General features: G+C 37.1%; 1 protein-coding gene across 2 annotated transcripts in view; it reads left to right on the plus strand.

Annotated features, from left to right (window-relative positions):
• GOPC (golgi associated PDZ and coiled-coil motif containing) overlaps positions 1-17523 on the plus strand; it is a 40401-nt gene that overhangs the window by 8186 nt on the left and 14692 nt on the right. Inside the window, exons 2-3 of one of the 2 annotated variants that reach the window (XM_055433872.2) lie at positions 13013-13177; positions 14711-14734. In XM_055433872.2, coding sequence (XP_055289847.1) covers positions 13013-13177; positions 14711-14734 — 189 coding nt within the window. The remainder of the gene's footprint in view (positions 1-13012; positions 13178-14710; positions 14735-17523) is intronic. The other variant, XM_055433873.2, reaches the window with a different exon arrangement.

Consider the following 17523-nt stretch of genomic DNA (forward strand, 5'->3'; position numbering starts at 1 on the left):
CTCTGTACAGGCGTTTACAGCACTTTACATCATAATTGGAAGTCTATTTTTAATCTGATTCTATTAGATGTAAAATCCTCAAGGGCAGAATCCATGTCTTATTTCTCATTTTTTTCCTCCAGATCCTGGCACACTGTATATACTTTACAAATGTTTATTTGAATGAGTAAATAATTTGAAACAACTTTAGTTATTTTGTTCTGCCATGAATCCTCAAAGATTACCAGTAATCATTCTGTAATACAGGTTTCATGAGAGCTGGGATGGTGTCTCTCTGGACAACTCTGCTATCCATTGTGTCTAAGATGGTGCCCACCACATTACTGAATGACTGAATCAGTCACAAAGATATGATTTCTGAGTTACTACTTCATGGTATTCCATTTTAAGAACAAGTTGAAACTGACTGAAAGTAACTTTAAATATCACTGTATTAGAGTACTGAGTGTGGCTTTAGTGTACTTGTAATGTTTCTAATATATTGGGTAGGTTCATTCTCTTCATTCCACCTCCAGTTTTATCATAGAGCAACTGAATTTTTTACATTAAAATGAAAACTGAAAGCATTTTATATTGTTTGGAACTTCATTTTGAAGTTTAAAATACTTTAACTTTTAAAAATACACCACAGATTTATCTGCTTTCTTCCATTTCAGCTCCCCTAACTCTAGTTCAGTCACATTGTCTCCCATATTACACATAGCTGCCATTTAAAAAACATAAATAGGATCATGTCATTCTGTTTTAAATTCCTCAATTGTACTTTGAGTTAATTCAGGCTCTTTATCACTGATGAACTCTCTGTGATCTGACCTCTGGATAGCTCTCCAGTGTCATATCTTATCATTCTTCCCATTTTTTTGGTATGGCCCAGTCCACATGGGTCTCTTTTAGAAACTAAAACAATAATTCTTAAAGTTTTTGATCTCAGGACTCCTTTACATTCTACAATTATAAGGTCCTTAGAGAGCTTTTTATGAAGAAAAAAAAAAAAAAGAAATACAGGTTATATTTACTGGTATTTACTGTATTGGAAATTAAAACTGAGAAACCTAAATATTTATTGGGTTGGCCAAAAGATTCATCAAGCTGGAATCAAGATTGCTGGGAAAAATATCAGTAACCTCAGATATGCAGATGACACCACCCTTATGGCAGAAAGTGAAGAGGAACTCAAAGGCCTCTTGATGAAAGTGAAAGAGGAGAGTGAAAAGGTTGGCTTGAAGCTCAACATTCAGAAAACTAAGATCATGGCATCTGGTCCCATCACTTCATGGCAAATAGATGGGGAAACAATGGAAACAGTGAGAGACTATTTTGGGGGGCTCCAAAATCACTGCAGATGGTGACTGCAGCCATGAAATTAAAAGATGCTTGCTCCTTGGAAGGAAAGTTATGACCAACCTAGACAGCATATTAAAAAGCAGAGACATTACTTTGCCAAAAAGGTCCATCTAGTCAAAGCTATGGTTTTTCCAGTGGTCATGTATGGATGTGAGAGTTGAACTGTAAAGAAAGCTGAGCACTGAAGAATTGCTGCTTTTGAACTGTAGTGTTGGTGAAGACTCTTGAGAGTCCCTTGGACTGCGAGGAGGTCAAACCAGTCAATCCTAAAGTAAATCAGTCCCGAATATTCATTGGAAGGATTGATGCTAAAGCTGAAACTCCAACACTTGGGCCACCTGATGCGAAGAACTGACTCATTGGAAAAGACCCTGATGCTGGGAAAGATTGAGGGCAGGAGAAGGGGATGACAGAGGATGAGACGGTTGGATGGCATTACTGACTTGATGGACATGAGTTTGAGCAAGCTCCATGAGTTGGTGATGGACAGGGAGGCCTGGCATGCTGCAGTCTATGGGGTCGTAAAGAGCCAGACATGACTGAGCAACTAAACTGAACAGAACTGAAAAGATTCAGTAAGTGTTTCCTGAACGAACCTTTTGGCCAACCCAGTATTATATCAGTTAAAAATAGTGGCAGTATATAGCACAGGGATAGTTCAACATCTTGTAATAACCTATAATGGAAATAATTTCAAAGATAATATATGTGTATGTGTATAACTATATATACATATGTATATGTATAATCTTGGCTGTGCATGTGAAACATTGTAAGTCAACTATATTTCAATAGAATGTATATATTAAAAAAAATAGCAACAGTAAATCACTGCAGATGCTGATTGCAGCCATGAAATTAAAAGACGCTTGCTCCTTGGAAGGAAAGTTATGACCAACCTTGATAGTATATTAAAAAGCAGAGACATTACTTTGCCAACCAAGGTCCGTCTAGTCAAGGCTATGGTTTTTCCCGTGGTCATGTATGGATGTGAGAGTTGGACTGTGAAGAAAGCTGATCGCCGAAGAATTGATGCTTTTGAACTGTGGTGTTGGAGAAAACTCTTGAGAGTCCCTTATACTGCAAGGAGATCCAACCAGTCCATTCTAAAGGAGATCAATCCTGGATGTTCATTGGAGGGACTGATGCTAAAGCTGAAACTGCAATACTTTGGCCACCTCATGCGACGAGTTGACTCACTGGAAAAGACTCTGATGCTGGGAAAGGTTGGGGGCGGGAGGAGAAGGGGACGACGGAGAATGAGATGGCTGGGTGGCATCACCGACTCTGTGGACATGAGTTTGAGTGAACTCCGGGAGTTGGTGATGGACAGGGAGGCCTGGCGTGCTGTGATTCATGGGGTCGGGAGAGTCGGACACGACTGAGCAACTGAACTAAACTGAACTGAACTGAACTGAACTGAACTGAATGTCTCAATAGATAGCTGGACTCTCGTATCTGCTTTTACATTCAAATAGTTGTGATATGTGGTTTTGGTTATAGAAAGAAAATTTGACCTCACAGAAATAAGTACTTCGATAAGGGAGCAGTATTTTAAGAGCCACTTCAGATAATTGTGGATATTCTTTGATAGTAAAAAGGAGTTACTTAAAGGTTAGTTACAATGTGGAGTATGAAACTATCAGTGAACTTTTTATATACCGTCACATTAAAATACATTGGTCTATCTTTGTAGCCTTTGAATGAATCTTTTACCAAGGCATGATTTTAACATTGTGTGTGGTCATTTTGAAAACATTGGTTTGCTGACTCATCCAGATCTTCCAAATGTGGACACACCTCATAATACAATATCAAAAAATCACATTTGTTAATATCTCCAATCACATGAAGAATATTTAAATATTGGGAAGCTGTCAGGTTTATGGTGATGGATTCACATTTTCCAAAATTCTAATTTTCACTTGAAAGTGTAAATTTTTACCATTGGCAACAAATGCTGTCAGTTGTTTTCCTTGGAATAACATATTCACTTTATTTAACTTTAAGAATGTGTCTGCCAGATATAACAATCTTAATAACCACAGTTTGTTCTTCTTTCAAATAAAAATGGTGTTCCAAGAAAAAAGTGTTCAGCTTTGCAACTCAAGCAGTTGCATAAGTGCTTTTTCTTGAGACAACATAGTTTGATATGCAGCAAAGTGAAAAAAAGGCAAGTATTCATCTCTCAATCGTATCTGACTCTGTGCGACCCCATGGACTGTAGCCCGCCAGGCTTCTCTGTGGAAATTTTCCAGGCAGGAATGCTGGAGTGGGTTGCTATTTGCTCCTCCAGGGGATCTTCCCGACCCAGGGATTGAACCCAAGTCTCCTGTATTACAGTCTGATTCTTTACCATTTGAGCCATCAGGGAAGCATCAGGGATGCTTTATGCATGCTTCCCATTTCATCCCACAAAACATTAAAAACTTACTCAAGGGTTGAGATTTTTAGGAAATGATAATTTTGCTGCTCTGTTGGGACATTTTGAAGTGTTTTTTGTATTGTTTGTTTTGTACTGGGAGTGCATGTTAGTGAAGCATTCATTGACTACTGGTAGTTTGGTGCCACTCCAGTACTCTTGCCTGGAAAATCCCATGGACGGAGAAGCCTGGTGGGCTGCAGTCCATGGGGTCGCTACGAGTCAGACATGACTGAGCGACTTCACTTTCACTTTTCACTTTCACATATTGGAGAAGGAGATGGCAACCCACTCCAGTGTTCTTGCCTGGAGAATCCCAGGGACGGGGGAGCCTGGTGGGCTGCCGTCTATGGGGTCACACAGAGTCAGACACGACTGAAGTGACTTAGCAGCAGCAGCAGTTTGGTGCCACTGCCTTGACCTGTTGTCAGCCTTCTAGTCATTATTGCTTTAACATCTTTGGAACGAATGTCAACACAATGAAAAGGGCAAGTAATACTTTATTATTATGAAAATAGTTTTGGCTTTGCATATGCTCTGAAATGGTCACACAGACCAGTGAGAACTACTGCCCTTATAATAACTGCAGCTGTTCCCAGAAGGATAGCCATACACTCCCACCCCACTAATTGTCTTTGTTTAGCTCCTTTCAGACAGCTTATTGTGGCTTTTAATTATGTATACTACTACTGACTTTGTAATGACCTTGGACAAGTTACCTAAGCTCTCTGCTTCACTTCCCTTCGTACAAAAAAGTATCTTTGAGGATTATTGTGAGGATTTGGACAATTAAAACATGGGTTTGTTCACAACAGTGCCTGGCACATGGTTAATGCTATTATTATATATGTCATTCATTTTCTGTATGAGCCGCCTCCTGCGCAAGGCCACTCTAAGCTTTGAACAGCAGGATCTACACTTGTTTCATCTAGCAGTGTATCCCTTGGGCCCAGCCCACTGCCTGGCATATATTGATGCTTAATAAATACTTGTTGAATAAATGTGTGATGATGTGGGAGACTGAAAATAGATGTAGAATACTTTGGGGAGAAATGATGAAGTTAGTGGTCTAACTAACTTCAGATGAAGTTAGTGGTCTTTATGCTTGGATTGGAAATTGGAGCAGAGAGGTAGAGTTTTCTCATAGAACTTTCATAAGCCAAATGAACATATTATTTCAAGAGCTGATATGTAATTTAAAAAGAGAATATTATTTCCTATCTTGAATTAACATCTTCATGTTTAACCTTTGAATATATTTTCTGTTTGGTCGCAGTCTTTGCTTTAGAACAGGACTCATTGGCTTTTTATAGTCTTGGATATTAGAGCAGCGCCAAGTATGCTGGTCACAGGAAGAAAAGAGAAAATAGAGAAAGAGTCTTTATAAAGGTATGGGTTAAATTAAATGAGCTGTAAGACTTTGTTCGGCTATTTTGAAGAAGTAGAAGAAAAGAAAGAGAATGGATCAAATGCTTTCATTAGTAATATTATCCCCTTGATTCTTATCACAGAGGGGAAAAGGCCGTGTGAAGCAATGATGCTCTTGTCTGTCAGATAGCTTACGACCTTTTATATAAGAATGATAGATTCTTTTAAAAGTTTAGACCCTGGGGGAAAAAAAGACAGTCTTATTAGATAAAATAGCATTGTTTGTTTAAATGAGGCGAGGAGAATTATATAATCTGTAAAGTTTCTCCTATTAATAGGACGCTCAATATTTAATACTCAATAAACTGTAGTAAGGCTTTTATCTTTACCAGTCATATCCCACCATCAGTGTATGATTTTTATTTTTTTACATTTGTTTGATTGATCTTATGAGCTTTAAAACCTTTGAGGAAAGTAGGGTGGGTATAGATGATAAATTTCAGACATTGACATTAAATGGTGTTATTGCTGGAGATTTAAATTCCAGTCTGTACTTTCATCCTAAATTGCATTTGCAAATAGTAAAAACATACATTTAAAAGCATAATTGTTTCTTTTTAAAGATGTAATTACATTTTATACACATATTTTAAAACAGTATAGAAGCATTTGCAGGGAAATGTGGTCTTTATCAGTAACTTTGTGTGCTGTGGTTCGTAACAGTCAAATTGCTATTTGAAGTCAACTGTTTACTTTGTAATTCTTACAAAGAACAACTCTGAGTGTGTGTGCTTTTGTGTGCATGCCTGTCCATGCCTACATGTGTGTATGTGTGTGTGCACATGCATTTGGATGTTTGGGGGGTGAGGCTGGCTACGTGGTGTACGTTCAGAGTAGTCTCTTGCTTCGAGCTCTAATTCTGAGCTTTGGGATGTGACCTCGTTTGGAACTCATGGACTCCTTTTCCTGTTGCTTCCAGAATTATAAAGGCTGTCAGGAGGTCTTGAGTTTTAATCCCATACAGTTTGTAGTTTAGGACAACTCACCTAATCTCTTTGGACCTCAGTTCTTCATGTGCAAAATAAAAATGTTTTACCAGATTTTTAATTTAGATTCTTAGCTTAGACTTTATAAAATTTTATCAAAAGAGCTGTACAAAATGCCCAAAGTAATGAATGACCTGGATCCAAGTTCCCTGCTGTTGGATATTTGCTAATTTCTTGTCTTAGTTTAATCCTCCCCAGAACAAGAGATTTGGGGGGATGCTTAAGGTAAAGTAATTGCCTTTTTTTTCCCATAAGACAGTTAAATAGAAACTAGCCTACATCTAGAAAGAAAAAGTACATCAGTTGTATATTTTTACAAACTTGGTGGACAGAGGATTAAAGTCTAGACAGTGTGGAATAATAGGAAACCCTGAATAAAACATTGCTTTGATTTTTGGTGCCACAGAATGGAATCCAGTAGTTAAGAATTAGAAAGGAATTAACCTGATGGAAAAGAATTTGAGGTAAGAAAGAGAATAGTAATGACTATATATACAAATGAATGGTAATGATAATCCTAAAAAAATCCTAAAAAGTTATTTAGATACACTGTCTTTCTGTCTTTTTTTTTCCTGAGAATACTGCATTCCTATGTTGTAGAATATGCCCAGAATTCTCATACATCTCCCCACTTCATTCTAGCTGATAGTGGAGATCCAGGGACTATATTTGAGAATCACTGCCTTAGAAAATCTCACCATTGGTTGATTTAATGACCTTTAAGTGAAAGTCAAGGACCTAAGGCTTAGAGATCCTCCTAGAGTGAAATCTTTTTGTTCTTTATGAGTTCTAGGGAAAGAATATCCTGATGGTCAGCTTTTTTTTTCCCCTCCCATAAATGAGTCTAAAATCGAATGTAAGAAGTGAAAAGAATGAATCCCAAATAAAATCTATATGTAAGGTAGTCTTTAACTGGTTTTGATTTTGCTTTTTAAAAGATTTTTTTTAATATCAATGTAGAAATGTAAGAGTTGGAGGTTGAAATCAACTACTTATTTTTTTAATTTTCATTCTTTCCTGGTTATTGTGTGGCCAAGGTTAGTGATTTGAAAGATGCTCAGGTGTTTTTTATGATCAAGCTAGTTTTGAGTCTTATTTACTAGCTGTGTGATCTTGGACAAATTGCTTAAGCTCTGATTTCCAGTTTCCTTAACTATGAAAAAAGAGAGAGAAAGAATGATGATAAGAATTACAAGTGACTCATGGTACATATACGCCTGCCGTATGGTAGGTAAATGCTCGTTTTGTGGTAACTGTGAAGATTGTTAGTAGTTAAACAGGTATTGTAGCAGTAGAAACATTTTCTCCTTACAGCTACCTGCTTGATAACACATCTTCCTTGCCCCAGGAGTAAGGATTGGGTTCAAAGGGCTGTTCTACCACTGTCTGTTCAGATAGCCATAGAAAGAAAATCAGCTTTGATGGGTGTTGGTTTTGTTTTCTAAACAGCAATCATCATAATCGTAGTCTTTATGTTCTCTAAGATCTCTTTGATTATAAAATCCTCTTGTATTAGGAGTGTAGCCATTGAATAAAATATGGAAGTTTATAATCTTCACATAAAATGTATCACTAACTTTTCTTACCTAAAATGCTTATATGATAGACAAGACTTATTTAAATATTACTAAATTTAGAGTAAATATGAAGCACTCTGTTTCAAAAAAATTAACTTGGGCTTTGAATTTTGTTACCGCATCCTGGCTTTGTAAAGAATTTTTCTTTCATTTTTTTTACAGTTGAGCAGTCTCTTGAGAAATCATTTCACTTAATGAACAGTTCATGTTTATACTAGGCCACTTTCAAGAGACCTCCATACTACAGGAACAACAGGGTAGTATAGAGGTCTTTTGAATATTAATCTGCTAACCTAGGGCTTCCCCCGTGGCTCAGCAAGAAAAGAATCCGCAGCCAATGCAAGAGACACAGGAGACCCAGGTTCTTTCCCTGGGTCGGTAAGATCCTCTGGAGGAGGGCATGGCAGCCCACTCCAGTATTCTTGCCTGGAGCATCCGCATGGAGAGAGGAACCTGGCGGGCTGCAGTCCATGGGGTCACAAAGAGTTGGACAGGACTGAAGTGACTTAGCATGCATGCACAGTATCCCAAGATATCCTGCTAAATTAATTCATGAATGCCACTTATGCCTCTTTGTATCTTTCTTAATGCCAGAAGTTTTGCTCAGCTATTAATAAATAATGAGGTTTTTTATTTGAAACATAAATCATAGTGGGAAAACCAGACATACCTGTTGAAACACATTATGTACTTCTTGCCACAAGCATTTAAGTACCGTTATTCCTCAGTATTTGTAGGGGATGGTTTCAGGCCTCCCCAACCCCTCCCCTGCAGATGCCAGAATCCATGGATGCTAAAGTCCAATATAAAATGTTGCAGTATTTGCATATAAGCAGTGCACATCTTCCCATATATTTTAAATCATTTCTAAGTTAACCTATAATACCTAATACAATGTGAATGCTATGTAAATAGTTGCCAGCGTGAAGCAAATTAAGTTTTACTTTTTGGAACTTTCTGAAGTTTCCCCCCGCCCCTCCCCCCCACAAATATTTTTGATCCACAGTTGGTTGACTCTGTAGATGCAGAATGCATAGATACAGAGAGGTGACTGTAAATCCGATTAAACCTATAGGTTTATATTATAAAAATTTATTTCACTTGTTTAATTTTACTTTTCTAAATGTGGCTACTGGAAAAATTTTAATTACACATGTGGTTCATATAGTAAATTTTTCTTAGGCAGTACTGATCTAACCTGTCACAGCTTTTCTATTGCAGTGAAAACGTGAGATAAAGATTTCTGGTCTGAGAACGATCACAATGGATTAAGTTTTAAATTTTAAAACGTCTTTGGTAAAAACAGAAGAACTAGAATTACGAAAAAAGAAATCCAGTCATAGCCTCTTAAGCAAAACTAGATGAAGAGAGGGTGTCCTCATAAGCCCCAGAACATGGGTGGGTTGAGGCAGCAGGCCCCACACAGATCATGTGACTGAGCACCTGTGTGGCAGAAGGGATGAATAGCAAGGGGACCCAGACATGGAAGTCACTAATAGAGCCCAAAAGGAGAAGACATCCCTTTGGATGGGAAACTTGAGCACAGGGCCTGAGAACAACTATCAAAACTGCCTCCAGGTTGCAGAGGAATGCAGAACAACCACGGGGACACACAAAGATGCTGCAGGAAGAAGATTAGAAAGTACTGGGCTGGACTTGAAGAATCTCAGAAATTTCTAACAAAAACCGCTTTTGAGAAAGCAGGTCCAATTGCAAAGAAACATTGCTAAAAAGTAGACTCCTGTTTGTGCAGGGCAGAAACATGAAGTCTGAAGGGAGGCGAGTTAGGGATGGAATACATACATAGGAGGCTGATTTCAAAACAAGTGATTCTGGCCACAGAGGCCGTGGTTTTAAGTTCACTTTAAGACCAGGGGAGGTAGCCCACTAGCCTAAAGCTAGGAAAGCTACCCATGCTCACCTTAAACCCCCACATGAAAGTCTCCTCCCTGACAGGTGCTATGTGAAAACCCATTTCATTTCAACATGAGTAACAGAAAAGGATTTTCTGTGAACCTCATATAAATGTACTATATGCAGAAAAGGTAGAAGTGAATAGAAGAATATGACAAGAGACAGTGAAAGCATGTTAGAGAAATAAGGCTACAAACCAATTGGAAACTGTAAAATATAAAGGAAATTAATAATGTTAATTCATCTATGAATAAACTAGAATGATTCAGAGATAGGAAAACTCAGAAATAAAGTAATGAAAAGAATACTTGCAGAACTTTGGGGGAAAATAGGGGAACATTATTTTAGAATGGAGCCTAATTTGGAAGGCACATAAAAAATAGGCAATACAATAAGTATAGCAAGGGGAAAACAAAAAGAATTTAAGAGGAAATTGCAGATATAAAAGATAGGGAAAGAGTTTCATATTAGTATAATTAGAGACCCTGAAGAAGCATGTGAAAGTCGCTCAGTTGTGTCCAACTCTTTGTGACCCCATGGACTATACAGTCCCTGGAATTCTCCAGGCCAGAATACTGGAGTGAGTAGCTGTTTCCTTCTCCAGGGGATCTTCCTAACCCAGGGATCGAACTCAGGTTGCCTGCACTGCAGGCGAATTCTTTACCAACTGTTGCAAGGGAAGCCCTGAAGAAGCATGAGACAAAACAAATGTTTAAAACTTCTGTCAGCAAACCCTCATTTATTGCTGGTAGGAATATAAAGTGGTTCAGCTTCTGTGGCAGTAATAAAAAGTTTTCATTAAAACCACAATGAAATGCCACTACATTCCTCCCGGAATGGCTAAAATTAAGAAGACTGACAATACCGAATGAAGGCAAGGTTGTGCTAGGCACGTCAGTTGCTACAGTCATTTGGAAAACTGTTTGGCCTTTTCCGCTGAGGTTTAACATAGTCATACTCTGTAACCCAAAAGTTTCCTTCCTACGAATGTACTCATCAGAACTGTATTCCATATACATCTGTGTAGAGTATTGCTAGTGTCCCTGTCTTCACCTCCTTACCTGCAAATATCATGTGGCTGAAATGTCATTGAGAGAAAATGTTCCATGGTTATATGGTGTTAATGGTTGCATAATTCTGTGATTATACTAAAAATCACTGAATTGTACACTTTTAAAAAGTGAATTTTATGTGAATTATATCTCAAGCTGCTATTAAAAACAAAAACAAAATGTCATTGGGAACATGTAGTGATTTCCTGTCAGATTCAATCTCAGTTTTGGTTTATCAAACAAAGCCATTTGTTGTATCTAGCCTCACTTTCCTCTCCAGTCTTGTCCAGTCTTTCGTGTACAGTCCACTCAATAGTCTTGATCTTGCTGAGAACATCTTCATATTCTAGTAAGTGCTTTCATATATATGCTTAATAATATGAAAATAGTCAAAGCATGGGTATTATTCCTATTTTATTTACTTAAAAATTTTATTGAAGTGTAGTTGATTTATATCAATTTCAGATGACAGCGTAGCAATTTGACATTTTTATAGACTATATACTCCATTTAAAGTTATAATATTGTATATATTCCTTGTTGTTGTATATTATATCCCTGTATCTTATTTATTTATACTTAGTGGATACTATCGGAGAAGGCGATGGCACCCCACTCCAGTGTTCTTGCCTGGAGAATCCCAGGGATGGGGGAGCCTGGTGGGCTGCCGTTTATGGGGTCACACAGAGTCGGACACGACTGAAGTGACTTAGCAGCAGCAGCAGTGGATACTATCCTATTTTAAAACCAAGGAAACTTGAGACAGAATGATATATCTGAAATCACAAGGCTAGTATTAGAATTTGTTTCAACTTCAAGGTACTTACTGAGCATTTTATATACTAGGCACTAGTTGGTGCAGTTGGGAGACTGAAATAGGCTCCTATCCTCTGGTCTCTATACTCAGGGAATTTACCTGTGTTACTTCTAGTCTTGGTCTGTCCCTGCTGGTCTTTTCAACTCTTGTCTGCTTTACTGCTTCTATTTTGTTCTTGTCCTTTAACTTCAAAGCCCTTCTAAGCGCTCTTTTCCTCACTAACCTTTAAACCTTCCTTTACTTTGAATTCCTGAGAACCTGACCAATTCTAAATATATCTGTAACTTGCCACATTTTTTTTGGTTGATTCAAATGCATATTTATTACCTCAGTTGATAAGAAAGCTTCTCAAGGGCATAAATAAGTATCACCTATAATTTAGAAAGTATTCTCCACAGTTTTACCTCATTGGGCCAGCATGCTTCTTGGCTTTTGAGATGCTTAGTGGCAAAGTTTATGTTAAATAGAAAACTAAGGCCTTGCCTTGGTCGTTAATCTACTTGTGAGCTGGAAAGATGAAACACGCACAAGGGATATATCCTGTGTGCTATTGTAAAATTCTGTGTATCGGTTGTGAAAAATGAAAAGCTTCAGACTGAATAGCTGAGTGGTTCTGATGGGTGGTTCTGCTGCGCTGGAACAGTTAACTGCAGCTCACGGGTAGCTCTGGTCTTTGGACCCACTGTGGCCTCAGTAGTTTGTACGGAAGCACCTAAAGTAACTACTAGGTGGTGATTAGGTTGATTTGAACTCATATTCGCTGAAGTGAAGGCAGCACCTCTGATTGACCTCTCCTGTTGTCCAGTCACTTGAGTTGTGTCCAGTTCTTTGCGACCCCATTGACTGCAGCATGCCAGGCTTCCTTGTCCTTCACTATCTCATAGTTTCCTCAGTCTCTGTCCGTTGAGTCAGTGATGCTATCCAACCGTCTCATCCTCTTCTGCCCTTTTCTCCTTTTGCCTTCAGTCTTTCCCAGCATCAGGATCTTTTCTAGTGAGTCCACTGTTAACATCAGGTGGTCAAAGTATTGGAGCTTCAGCGTCTCCTGTAACATAATGTTAGTAAACCACTGTAGAACATATTATCTCAATAGGATAATGAATCATCCCATACCTGTGTATTTTCATAAACTTTGCAGATAAACAGTGAAAAGCCTTCTTAAAGAGAGCAAAGTAAAATGGAACTAGCATTTTATGTTCTCTTTCCACTCAAATGTCTTACTTGTACTGTTGATATTATGTCAGTTTAGGTGGATATCCTATAGCTTGGCCAAATAGTGGTCTTTTAGTGTTCATCTCCTCATTGCAAATAGTCTCTCTCTGTCATTCTTGAATAATATAATCAAAAATAAAGAAAACTAAACATACTTAATGTTTTTTATTGTTGCTGTTTTATTTTTTAAATTTTTAAAATTCAGATATAGTTGATTTACAATGCTGTGTTAATTTCTGCTATTGTTGCTGGTTTTTAAGGCACAGTTGGTGGATCTGAAATCTGAACTGACGGAGACCCAAGCAGAGAAAGTTGTATTGGAAAAAGAAGTACATGATCAACTTTTACAGTTGCACTCTATTCAGCTTCAGCTTCATGCTAAAACTGGCCAAAGTGTTGACTCTGGTACCATTAAGGCAAAATTGGTAAGTAGTTTAGAGGATAACACATACTTATATGTATTTTAGAGGGTGAAAAGAACAGTCTTTAATGAGGCTTTTTAATTATAAAAATTAGTGTATGCTCCTGGAAAATTTGGAAAATACAGGAAATGTGAAGATTGTCCTAATCATCCTTGATCTCATTACCTGGAGACGACCAGTGACAACATCAATAACCAGTTGGTACTTAGAATAAAATCTTATTCCTATTTAAAAAGATCTATATAAATATATTTAAAAGATATTTGTGATTGTAACATGTAAGCAGGTTTTTTGCCAGTCTGCTGTATCAGTTAAGATTTCATTTAGCTACATATAAAACAGATCCCAAGTAACATGAGAATTGTTCTTAAATAGTACACATTATCAGTCTTTTCTCTCAGTTGAAGAAGGCTTGAGACAGGCAGTCCAGAGCTGGTAGGGCAGCTCCACAGATACCAGGGATCCAGCTTCCTTTTGTAGTTCTGCTCTGTCATCTTCAGCTCATGGTTTCTGCCTTCAGGATTTCTTCCTACCTACATTCTAGGATCTTGCATTCCAAGATCTAAGGGCAAAACGATGCTTCCTAGCTGCATTCATTTTCTTTAATGACCTTATCCTCCTCAGCTTTTTGCCAATCATTTAGCTGTCTCATTGGCCTTCCCTAGCTGCATGTCAGGCTCTTAGTTGGTCACATGACCACCTCCAGTAAAATCTGAGTTCTTCTAATAAGGAAGAAAATGGAGGAAAGTGCAGTTGGGTGTCAGCCAGTGGCACGTTTTTTCTTTTGCTCTTAAAGTAAGTGTTTTCCCTGCCACTGAGTGCTTTCTCGTGTTTGCATAATGTTTGTTTTTATAAGTGTTACATAATTAACTATTGCCCTCTTAATCAATGTAGGTTGTTTAAAGAGAATTTTTTTTAAGTCTCATTTTGATTTAACCTCATATGTATTAAGTGTACTATAGGGAACACAGCAGTGTTGGGAGAGGGATGCGATAAGATGACGTTGATGATGACAGCAATGCAGTTAAAGTTTTATTCCTTTTCAGTTATTTCTGTTTAATTGGTTGATTAGTTTCTAATACTGGTGTGTTAGAGTTTATTTAAATGAATATTTACATTCTCTTAAAGTACTTTTAAGTTTTGAAATTCTCTAAATATAAATTGTTAATGTTTTATTTAACTGAGATGAGTCAGATTCATAACTGCTGCTTTGGAATATTTGGTATTAACAGTGAGAAACAATGTACATTTTCACTAGAATAGAATTCATCTGAAATGTTAACGTTAGTTTTGAAACATGGTGCTTTAGTGGAAAGACATTGAACCAAGTGTGTTAACCAGTTTGGATAAAACAAAAAAAAAAATTAATCCTGTACGATTACCATTGCTTGTGGATTTACAAATATATTTATTTTAATGAACTTGACCCAAGTGATACTCAACATATAGGAATTTTCCTTGTAATGATTGTACCACTAAATACATTTATTTGTTTGATGTTTTTCTAATTATAAAACTTTTTTCTTATATCTTAAGTCTGTCCCCTCTGTGGAGGAGCTGGTAAGTATGCCATTTCTGTTTTGCTTTAATATGTTGTGCTGAAGTGTCCTTAGTGCTTTTTTTGCATAGTACATGTGGTCACCTTGTACATATCTGAAAGTGATGTTAATGATGGTAATTTTTTAATGTGCCAATACCTGACAAATTCAGTCAGTAGCCCATTGCTCTTTTTTCACCTCATGTTGTTAAAAGATGTTTCTTTTGTTTGTGATTTATTGCCATTATTTGTAGAACCCGTTAAGTTTTGACAACTTCTGAGCTTTGTAATTTGCTTGTACCGCTGCTTCAAAAGAACAATTGGTTTTCCTTATGCAGGCCTAGCTCTTTCCTCCTTTTCTATTTGAATTTATTCCCAGAGAAAGAATGTGCATGTTGGTTTCTTATTCATCCACTGCATGTGTTATAACTTTTCAGCAGTCTTGAGAATAATTGTGTGGCCTTTGAAACAATTGATTTTTGAAACCCTTTATTAAATTTACCTTAGAAAATAACAGTATAGATAAATTCTTAATATTTTTCCCACTACCTAAGCCTGATCAGGTTCGAAGTTGTCATATGACTTTTCTTCTTTTGGAAATATAGCGTGTGGATATCAGAATACAAAATTAACTTCTTTGTTGTTACCTAATGATGAACAGGTTAACTGAAACAAGATTCTTTCCTTTAAATCTAAAGGTGATTAACTTTGGGTTCTGAGTCCTGTTTTTGCTTGCATCTGTTCATTTCAGGCTAGAGAGTTTGTCCCATTCACTCGGAGTTTAATCTTTAAAGCAAAGTAGTGACTTAGTATGTTTCTCATATTTCATAAATATTGTATAAATAGCTCATTAAAGTGATTGTAAGTAGATAATCCTCAACATAAAATTTACTTAGCCCATAAACAATTCTTGGTCTTCTAGGAACTCTTTTTTTCTGAAACAAAAGCATTAAACTCCATAAATGTCGTTAAAAAGACTTTGTTCATGTTGTCCGAACCATGGTTTCTTCTGGAACTGATAACCTGCCCTTTTAGGAAAGAGATTCTGAAATAAATTGAGATTTTAAGAGTTCCAAAGTTTTTGTAAAAGGATGCTAGATTATTAGTTCTTAAAAAAAAAAATCTAGACAATTGTGATCTACTTGTTATATTTGTCTTTTTACCGAAGTTGAAAAAGCATGGTAATCTTCCTTGTTATCACATATATAATGACAAAAGTTTAATCAAGGAAGTGATAAGTATATTCAACATTTGGTAATTGTCATTCATTTTAGGCTATTTTTTTTAATTGTTTTTAAGATGGTGGTACTCACTGCCTTGTGTTGGAATATATCATATATTGATGTTTAAATATATTGTATATTGATGTGCTGTTGTTAAAACAGTAGATCAATGCAGACATCGAAATTAGTATCAAAATATTTTCCATTAATTGTTAAAAGTTTGCTTACATTTGTTTCTCAGTTTATTATTTATAGTAAAAGGGAAATAATTACAGTATTCACTACTTGAACATTAGAAACAATATCCTGTGCCATTCACTCAAGAGAAGCATTCTTCCTGGTGCTGAGGTGGAGCTTTATTTAAATCTCCTAAAGGGGACATGGTATAGTGAACAGTGTCTTCTGCCTGTCATCAGTAAATATAACTACATTTTCATAGGATTTATAGATTCTATAAATTAACGAATCTGTGAAAGTAGCTCTAAGTCAGTAAACACTTCCACTCAAATTTGGGATGGTTCTCTTGATCCGAAAATAACATTTAAAAGATCTCTCAGGGCCCTTATCCAACTCTCAGAAGGGTTTATTTAGTCATATTGTGTGTGTGTGTGTTTGAGTTCAAATTTGAATTTGATTGTCTTTAGGCATGCAATGGCAACCCACTCCAGTGTTCTTGCCTGGAGAATCCCAGGGACGGGGGAGCCTGGTGGGCTGCCATCTATGGGGTCACACAGAGTCGGACACGACTGAAGTGACTTAGCAGCAGCAGCAGCAGCAGGCATGCATTGGAGAAGGAAATGGCAACCCACTCCAGTGTTCTTGCCTGGAGAATCCCAGGGACGGGGGAGCCTGGTGGGCTGCCGTCTATGGGGTCGCATAGAGTCGGACACGACTCAAGTGACTTAGCAGCAGCAGCAGGAGGCAGGATTTTTACCTTCTCTTTTCCCCTCCACTTTCCTTTGTACCTACCTGCCTATTCTGTGCTTGGATCCCAAAGGTATTTACATTTGTAACCCTTGATGTATAGTTGGTACACTGTACTTTATACTTTGAAAGTATATTGGAAATTATTTCTCTCACATGTGAGTTGGTGATAAAAACTTGGTGGCAAAAATCTTAAGGTTTTATTCTCTGGCTGACACCTATAAATTCATACATATGAGTTACCTACCAAGTGAAGCAAAGGATAGCATCCTTTTTTGAGAGATAAAAATGGATATCTATCCAACCTCATAGTAGGCAAGTTAGGCCAGTATTTTTTCTCAGAAAACAGTTCTTCAGTCACTTTAACGTTTGAACAAATAGATGATTCATTCCAGATCCCAAAGTTCAGTGATAATCTGCATCATGAAAATACTTATCTATAGTTAGTTTTTCCATAAGCTATATTTTTTATTGAAGTATAGTTGATTTACAATGTTGTGCTAATCTCTGCTATACTACAAAATGACTCAGTTATACACATGTATATATTTACTCTTTTATGTTTTTTTCCATTGTGGTTTATCCCAGGAGATTAGATAAAGATCCCTGTGCTGTACCTTGTTGTTTATCCATTCTAAATGTAATAGCTTGCATCTACTAATGCC

This window comes from Moschus berezovskii, chromosome 10 (genome assembly GCF_049115385.1).
Source record: "Moschus berezovskii isolate FMDL1 chromosome 10, NW_MosBer_1.0, whole genome shotgun sequence".
NCBI classification, from domain to species: domain Eukaryota; kingdom Metazoa; phylum Chordata; class Mammalia; order Artiodactyla; family Moschidae; genus Moschus; species Moschus berezovskii.